Below are 9,765 nucleotides of genomic sequence, written 5' to 3' on the forward strand. Positions count from 1 at the left end.
AGAAAACTCTTCAATCTATTGTTTTATAGATATATAAATATAAATAATTATTTAAATAATAATAAAAAACAAAAATAAAAATAATATTTTTTATAGTTTTTGAGTTATATGTTTTCAAATTCAATCTTTTTATTTTATTCTTTCGACTATTTTTAGTGTATTTTTTTAAATTTTTCGTTTCAAAATTCAAAAATTCTTTTTGAAACTATTTAAAAAAATATTTTAATATTTATTTATTTTTAAAACATTTAAACCCCATCCCCAAAACTCCACCTCTTAACTCTAGACTTTAAACTCTAAATATAAATTAGTTAACCCTATTAATATAAGTATAAATTTACTATTTAAAGAAATCTCTTTTGTCATTTTTCACTTTGGGGGCTCTTTTGGCGAAAAATAATTAAAAAGATTATCCTAGAGAATTTCTCTTATATATTACGCATGGATTTGAATGTGAAAGTTCTTTATATGTGTAGTGTTATTGGATTTGGGATTGTGATCTTCGGACTATACATATTCTTGCTGGGAAAGGTCAAGCAAATGAAGGGAGATGGTGCAAAGAAGTTACCTTCTCATTTTGGCGAAGAAGAAAGGGAAGATGATGAACAATACAAAAAGGGTCATCTTATGGTTGTTCCAATGACTCCTTGATATATATAATCAGAATTTTCTCGTTTGTTCCTCAATTTGTACATTTATGTTTGAAAGTATCAATTTCAAACATCAAAGCCAACCAAGGCTCTTATCAATTTGGTTCAAGAAATTAGCTTTTTGAATTCTATGTTAATCTCAATAGTTGCATCATAAAGATATAAACTGAGCCCATCTATTGGTGAATTACATGGCCAGTGCATCAATAGACTAGTCAACCAGTTGCTTCTTCTTTATCTTTTGGGGCTCACAAGTTGATGCTTAGTGTATCTTTTTTTCTGTATCTACTTTAGTTTAAGTTTGTATTGAAGTATTTATACATTGATGTTTTGGTTTAGTTTTTCTCATACCCACTGATTAACTTTTAAATATCTATATGTATGATATTATCATTCTAATTTTATATGCTATTATATTCCAAAATTCTTGTATTTTCATTCTACTGTGCCACTATGCCACCACCTTTTATAGAAATAATAAAGCACTAGTTTTTTGGTGCAACTTATAGAAATAATAAAGCACTGGTTGTAATATACAATTTATATACGTATATAACTCAGTGCAAAAAATATTAGCATACTACGACAATGTTTATTGATATAAATCTATACTATTAAAACATAAGTCATGACTTCTTTCATATGCGATATTTAAAATGGACCTTCATCTAAAATTTTTATCAAATTTAACATAATTTAATCATCATATCTTTTAATATATTTTATTTAAAATAAAAATAAACATTGTTTAACAAAAATCTAAGAAAGTATTTTTAGAATCATTTTAAATTTCATTTCGGAAAATTAAATAATTTACGACATAATTATCATAAAACATAATTAGAATTTCAAATTAAATTAAATTTTGTTTTATGAACGAAAATTAATCATATAAAATATTTTTATTATATTTTAATGGTAATAAAAATTTTAATTAATTAATTTTCAGAAATACATTTTATAAATATCTTAAAATGATTTTTTTAGAAAGAAATATCCATTTCTATTTCAAATAAAATAAAATAAAAAATGTTATCCAACTTTGTGTATTTCAAGAAATTTATCAAATAAGTTTTTAACTACAAAAAATTCTGCATGTACAATATATTATAGTTTTTCTTTAAAAATATTTTTTTTGTTTTTTTTAATAATATATCAAAATATTTCTTCTCTATTATGTAGGTCCAATTTAATTCAACTTCCATAAACATTTAAAACTTAGAAATAAAATTAAAAATTATGTAGAATAGTATTGTTACATAATAATGTTCTCAACATAATTTTTTTTACAAAAAATTATAGTAATAACAATATAAGCTACTTAAATAAAGGCATTATAGAGCTATATCATACATATAAATTAAATTATTGTTTTTGTAACTTACGTTATTATGCTAAAAATAATATATATGGGTCAAGATCTAGTAATATACATTATTATGCTAAAAATAACCATCTGGAATCAGTTTTGAAACTTGGCTAAGTTCTCTTCTTTAAGCTTCAAGTCATTTCTCAACATATCTTGAACTCCTATGAAATCTCACATCTCTTTGAACTTGATCCTACTCATTGTTTTAGTCAAGATATCAGCTCTATGTTCAATCCCTGGCATATGCTGCACTTCAATTAACTCATTGTCAACACATTCACGTATAAAATGATAGCGTCGATGAATGTGTTTGTTGGGGCCGTGAAACACATGATTCTTTGTCAAGGCAATAGCAGATTTGTTATCTATCTTAATCGTAACTCTTTCACACTCAAATCAAGTTACCTCACCAAGTAATTCATGCAACAAAATGACCTGCTTAGCCGCTTCAGGTGCTGCCATAAATTCGGCTTCACAAGACGAAAGTGCAACTGTTTCGTGTTTTTGTGAACACCATGTAATGGGGCTGCTCGCAAAATAAAAAATGTGTCTGGTCGTGCTTCTTCCATCATCTTCATCCACATTATGACTACTATCACTATAACCATCAATATTTGTTCCAATCGATCGCTTGAACTCGAGACCATAGGTCATTGTTCCCCGCAAAAATCTTAAGATCTGTTTCAACGCTGCATCATGTGACTGCTTTGGAGCCTGCACATATCTACTCAAAACCCCAACTGTGAATGAAAGATCTGGCCGTGTATGAATCAGGTACCTAAGACATCCAATGTTTCTTCTATATTCTCTCTCATTCACTCCTTTTTTCTCCGACTGCCTTTGATAGCTGCGTACTTGGATCCATCGGTACCTGAGTTGCATTGCAGTCCTTCATCCCAGTCTCAGATAAAATCCTCATAGCATATCTCTCATGTCTCAGCGTGATCCCTTTATCATGTTGAACCACCTCAATGCCAAGATAATAAGTTAACTTTCCCAAGTCACTCATCTCAAAATTTGCCGCCATATTCTTCTTGAACTCGAGTATACTATCATGCTTCGTCCCTGTTATTAAGAGGAGATCATCATGCTCTTGCTTACAATAAAGGGCAGGTTCTTTCGAGCACTTTACAAAGTTCAAGCTTCCAAGAACTTTGTTTAATTTTTCATTCCAAGCTCTTGGAGCTTATCTTAAGCCATAAAGAGCTTTCCTTAACTTATATACCTTGTCCACATTTCCATTGATCACGAACCCTTCTGGTTGTGAGACGTATACCTCTTCCTTCAAGTCTCCATGGAGAAATGCTGTTTTGACATCCAAATGATGAATTTTCCAACCTCTTGAAACTGCCAAAGCAATCAGAAACCTTACCGTCTCGATGCGAGCTACAGGTGCAACAAGAACCTCATCAAAATCGACACTGTGACGTTGAATGTAACCCTTTGCTACTAACCTTGCCTTATATTTGTTTACACTCCCATCAGCGTTGCGTTTAACCTTAAAAAATCACTTAAGACCAATTGCCTTTGCACCAGCAGGAAGTTCGACCAACTCCCATGTCTTGTTCTTGACTATAGACTCAATCTCGTCCTCACAAGCATCTCTCCAAACCTTATTGTCTTTAGCTTCATTGTTGTCCCATGGCTCATCGTTAATAGACAAGAGAAGTCGCTCACCATCCAATTCGGCTAATAGAATGTAATCGTCCAAATAGGCTGGTTTCTTTCTTTCCCTTGTTGATCTTCTTATTGTCTCATCGTCGTGACCATTGTCCTCCATGTTTTCTTCTTCTTCACTGAGATCAGGTACGTTTGACTTTGCTCCTCTGTATTATTAACTTTATCTTCTTGTTCGATAGCCTTATCATCTCTATTGACTCCTTTGTTCCCTAAGTCACCGAAGGTAATGCTAAAACCTCCACGTATAGTCTCAATAGTTTCAGTACTGTTCCACTTCCACTTCCTGGTTTTGTCGAAGATAATGTCTCTGTTTATTACCTTGAGTTTTGGTTTCTTGTTCTTGAAGGCTTCGTATGGGGTTCTCGAGACGAGCACGCGTGTTGCTATCCTGTTGATAAGATATGTGGCATGTCTCACAGCTTCTCCCAAAGATAGTTTAGACATTCAATATGCTTTAAGATGCTTCTTGTCATTCCCAACAGAGTCCTACTACGTCTCTCCACCACTCCGTTTTGTTGAGGAGAGTATGGTGCCGTTAGATGTCTTGTTATGCCTGATGATTCACAAAAACTTTGAAACTACGTTGACACGAACTCGCCTCCTCGATCGGTTCTGGAGGTTTTGATCTTGGTTTGTGTCTCTTGCTCAACTACAGACCTGAATTTTCCAAACTTCCAAAATCTTCCCCTTTCTCCTTAAGCAGAATCGACCACATGTATCTCGAATGATCATCTATGAGCACAAAAATATATCTCTTTTTTGATGGTGTAGCAGGCGTGATTGGTCCACAAAGATCACCATAGATTAGATCGAGTATCTTATCGGCGCGATATGTAGTTGCTTGTGGGAATGAATGTCGACCTTGTTTACCAAGAAAACATGATGAACATGTATCTTTCTCGATCATAATTTTGGGTATGCCGGTAACAAAGCTTTCTTTGATCATTCTGCTCATTGAATCTCTTCCTACATGTCCAAGCCGGGCGTGCCACAGCCGAATAACTCATTACGGCAGTAGCGTGCAGACACTTTGTCTCCACAATGTCAATGAGCACCTTGTACAACCGATTCCTAGATCTCTTTGCTTTGGTTATTAACTTTCCATCTTTATCTTTAAGAATAAAGATAGTCATCCTTCATTCTAACATCACAGCCAGCCTCTGTAGCTTGTCCAAGACTAATTATATAACTCTTATGATCTGGTATGTAATACACATTAGCCAAGATTTTGTTCCCTCCGTCCTTGGTGCAAAACAGAACAGAGCCTTTCCATTTTATATCTATGCGAGAGTCATCTCCAAACCGCACCTTCCCGGTGATTGACTCGTCGATGGCTTTGAAGTAGTTTAGATTTCCTGTCATGTGGTTACTTGCGCCATTGTCTAGGTACCAAACGTTGTCTAGACTCGTCTCAAATTTTTTTGGATTGACGTTTCTTTCGTTTAAGTATATGCTTCATTGACCATCAACTCTTGCGTGTCATTCTCTTTAGTCTCAGTTACTTCCTGTAACTTCAGTAGCCGGTCGGGACATGTAACTGCGAAGTGACCGTTTTTATCACAGCGGTAGCAAGTAATCTTTGAGAGATCCACATCACCTTGATATCGATCATTGTAGCGTCCACACCCTCTGCCTCTGTTGTAATATCTTCCTCCTCTTCCCCGACCTCTGTAGTAGCCATGATAATCCCGGTTTGAGTTCGAAGATGAAGATTGATTCTCCATGCTCGCATACATTAGTTTTTGGTTGTCTTGCGATTTTTCTTCTTCATCTACAATACGTTCCTCATATGCTTTCAAGCGCCCAATGATATCTTCGAAGCTCGTGGTCCTTAAGTCAAGAACCTGTTCTAGAGAAGCCACAATGTGTATGTACTTCTTCCTAGGGAGGGTGGATAGAAATTTCTTAACCAGCTTAGATTCCTCACTAGTTTCTCCTAGTGCAGCAGATTTGGATGAAATTTCGGATAGTTTTCCCACAAAGTCATCAATCTTATCAGCATCCTTCATCTTCAATCTTTCGAACTCAGTCATTAGGGTTTGGAGTCGAGCTTCCCGAACTTGGTATGCTCCCATATTACGCGATTTTATTGCCTCACATACTTCTTCTGCTGTTTTCAGTTCGCCAACCTGCAATATCAATGTCTCTGGTATGGATTGAAACAACAAAGTGGTCGCCATATCATTCTCCTCTACATCAGTAGTTTCTTGCTCAATAACTTCTCATACGTTGTTCACCTTTAGCAAGACTTTAATCCTTATTTCCCAAACTGTATAATTGGTTGAGTTGAGCATAGAGCAACTAATAGAAAAAGGTCCGCCCTCTTTTCCTCTTGTCGAGGTCGTCGTCGTCGTGATATCACCCATAGCTTACGTTTGGTTCCACAAGCACGATCATCTCCTAGAAGCTCTGATACCAACTGAAGAATGTCGAGCATATAAACTCAAATAACAAGACTCTCTCTTATTATTAACTTGAGAAAATCACTCAAAATTGAAGTTCCTCACAATCTCAAATCTCATAAGTTATGCAACATCCTTGCATCTTCTTATATATAAAACTAAATTTACTAAATTCATTAGGTATAACACATAAACGGATAACTTCCTTATTTAGATATAGTTAGATTGCTTGCTCTTCAAGCTTACTCCAACATAACCATCATCAATAGACAACATTTTAGAGACCTTTTGTAAAGCCATGTTGTCCCTATATTTCACAAAAACATCCGAAATGGAATAAAAATAGTTTTTTTTTAATACAAAGCAAACCTATCAAGCGTTTCGATGGTTTATCCCCTACACAAGCTAGCAACATTAAAATCGAAAATGGATTAATATAGTTTTTGTCTGAAAATAGATAATGCATTGTCTGGTAATGTATTTTAAATTTCCTCTCCCCATGTAAAAAGTTTGTTTACACATAAAATTATTAAATTAGCTTTTAGTTAATAGTATCTGAATTCCAATTTTTTTTTCAACTCCATATAAAAGTATCTAATTTTGATGATATTTTCCTCATTTGGAAACATGGGAAAGATGAATTTCCAATGTATCAATTTAAACAACCAAGATTTAGAATAAATTGTAACTTGCTTATCAGAAAGTGCTTTCATATAGGAATAAATGTGATTTTTTTTTACAACGAACGGCTATTCTATTATTCAAACTTGAGGTGGTCTAGGTAACCAGAACGACTATTTACTTTTTCTATACTTTCACCTTCCCGTTATCCCAAAATTATATCAAAATTCAAACATAGAGTTATTGTGTCTTTCTATATATTCACCTTCTGGTGATCGCAAAATTATATCAAAATTCAAACATAGAGTTACTGTGTCTTTCTATATTTTCACCTTCTGGTGATCTCGAAATGCTGTGTAAAGCACGCATATGTCTAGAATTAGAAAATTGAGTAAATTAATAGAGAGCATAATTTTGTTTTGTATTTGACAAACTAACTTACTCTTTTTTTTATCATCAACTTATACACACTCATACTGACTCTGTAAACCAAACCGGGAGATCTGCATCCATGTGAACGACGAAAGACAGTTGCTTCTTGACACTGCGTGCTAGGCCATCCGCCTTTGAATTTTGCATCCTTGGTACATAAATGATCTCTGATCTGAGGAAACTTCTTTTCAAGGTCTTGATATCTTCCAAATAAATTGCAAAAGCTGGCCATTCTTTTGGTTTCAAAACCATCATCTCCAGTTAAGAATAATTCGTTGAACGTAACCTGAAACTGTTGTAAATTTCTCATACATTTCATTGTTCATAGTAGCGCTTTCATCTCCATTTGAAGAGGAGATAAACTAGCCCTAAACATTTCTCGCCCCATCAGTACATCAAAACCCGCTAGAGTACTGAATTTACGGCAATTAACAATAAGTATGATATCAAGATCTTACTTACTCAAAGTTAGCAAATATATCAAGATAGCCCTATTCAAAATATAAGAAATTATTTATACATTTAAAGTAAAGATACAAGTAATAATTATGATATATCTCTATAATATTATTGTGAAGTTCACTCACATTAATTCGTACGATGGTTATTTACAGGGGTGCCCATAATGAATTAAAAATATTAAATTTAAATATTATTATTAACTTTTTTTAAGTTTTCATTTTAATTTTTCCCAATAACATATATAATAAAAATGAAACATTTATAAATTTTAAAAAATTAATATAAAAACGAAAATATACATATATATATATAATATGATTTCATTAAAAAAGAAAGTTCACAAAATAGTAATATTGTGTTTAAAACATATTTTCTACAGAGAAAATATATTTCAAAGTAACAAAAATACTTTCTTTATATCTATATTTTTAATATGAAAACAAAAATATATTTTTACATAATGTGATTTCATAAAACAAAGTTCACAAAGATAATCTTGATAGTAAAAAATAAATATAACTTTTTAAAACATATTTATAAAATATAAAATACAAATATTTTCAAAGTAATAGAAATATTTTCTTTATATATATATTTTCTTATATGATTACATAAAATAATTAATAACATAAACCAATTTTTGTTTAATTGACTAAACATAGTTTATAATTATTATTATTGAAATATTTTTTTCATAATATTTAGCTCACTATAATATCTTACAATTACAGCAAAAACACACCCATAAATTATATTTTACTTATGTAATATGATTTCACAAAAGTAATACAATTTTAGTTCTGATTTTTAAGAGATATTGAAAATGGAACCTATTTTTTTTAATAAGCATATTTTGATCAAATAATTGTAATCAATTATTTGATAATATCAGTATATATTACCTTATACATAATCTTAGAGTAATATATTTACATATCTAAGAAAATAACGAGTCTAAATGAAAATAAGAATTTAATCATAATTAACTATACTAGAATAAAATATTATAGTTGAATTCGCAGAAATATATTCAATCCAATATACTCAAGTGATAATCAAATCGATTGTTGATCTAAAAACCAACCAAACTGATGAAATATAACTTATCCAAAATCATATGTATAATTAAAATAATATATTATTATTAATATAAATTATAAATATAAATTAAAAATTAAGTTAGAACCAAAAGTAAATATCAATCAATCATAATATATTAACTTTATACATATTTATACCCGTGTATTAGCACGGGAGAATCACCTAGTTACTCATTAATTACGAAAAGTCTATGGTTATACTATATAAACAAGTCTATGTCCTGGCCTATCTCATCCAATGTTCTCTATTGATATGTTGTATAGTTTTATCTCATTTTAATTATGGTAATGCTAAAAACATAAACAGTAGTATTAGAGATGTCAAACAGGTTTACCCATCCCGTTCTGTCCCGTACCGCGGCGGGTTAGTCGTCGAACGGGTCACAGCAAGCCTGTCTCACGCAGGCTGCAGTCTTCAAAATGCCGGCCCAAACCCGTACCACAGAATATATAGGCCTTCGCGGGCCGTCCCGCGGAATACCTCTTTATCAAACTGCCTGTTACAGCTTCTTTCATTAATGTTCTTGTAAAAAAGTTGTGTAAGAGAGTTGAAGAGAGCTCATTAAGCTTCACTAAAGCCTTATCAAAATCAATGCCTCAAAGCTCCGATTGTGCTTGCGTTCTTGAATTAAAAGCCTTTTTTTTTGTTATCAGCATAAGCTTTTGTTAAGTTTGAATATGATTAAGTTGTCTTTGTAATAATTTGGATCAAGTGTTGTATGTCTTCATCAAACCATCTCTATTTTTAATTATTTGGATTGCAAAAAAATCCGTGAATCACTTTGCCGAATTATACAAATGATGTGATATACAATTAACTTTTTTCCTAAACAACACCATTGTAACCAAATTTAATTTAAGAAAAACACTTCATAGTACTGAAAACAAAACCAATCAACTTAAACAAGAAATATCACATTGTAATAAAGCAATTCATAGTTGTGTGTAATAAAAAGGAAAAAAAAACCAAATCAAAACACCACCAGAGCTCGAATCGTCATCGCTGGAGTCGTCGTCACCGGAGCTCAAATCATCATCACCGGAGCTCG

The 9,765-nt window shown here is 32.2% G+C and overlaps 1 protein-coding gene across 1 annotated transcript in view; it reads left to right on the forward strand.

The window, feature by feature from the left end:
* LOC103853339 (WAT1-related protein At4g01440) overlaps positions 1-8,483 on the forward strand; it is a 13,985-nt gene extending 5,502 nt beyond the window's left edge. The window contains exon 6 of the mRNA XM_009130264.3: positions 477-8,483. Coding sequence (XP_009128512.1) covers positions 477-651 — 175 coding nt within the window. The 3' untranslated portion in view covers positions 652-8,483. The remainder of the gene's footprint in view (positions 1-476) is intronic.
* Positions 8,484-9,765: the final 1,282 nt, after the last annotated feature.

This window comes from Brassica rapa, chromosome A02, assembly GCF_000309985.2.
Source record: "Brassica rapa cultivar Chiifu-401-42 chromosome A02, CAAS_Brap_v3.01, whole genome shotgun sequence".
In the NCBI taxonomy this organism is placed as follows: domain Eukaryota; kingdom Viridiplantae; phylum Streptophyta; class Magnoliopsida; order Brassicales; family Brassicaceae; genus Brassica; species Brassica rapa.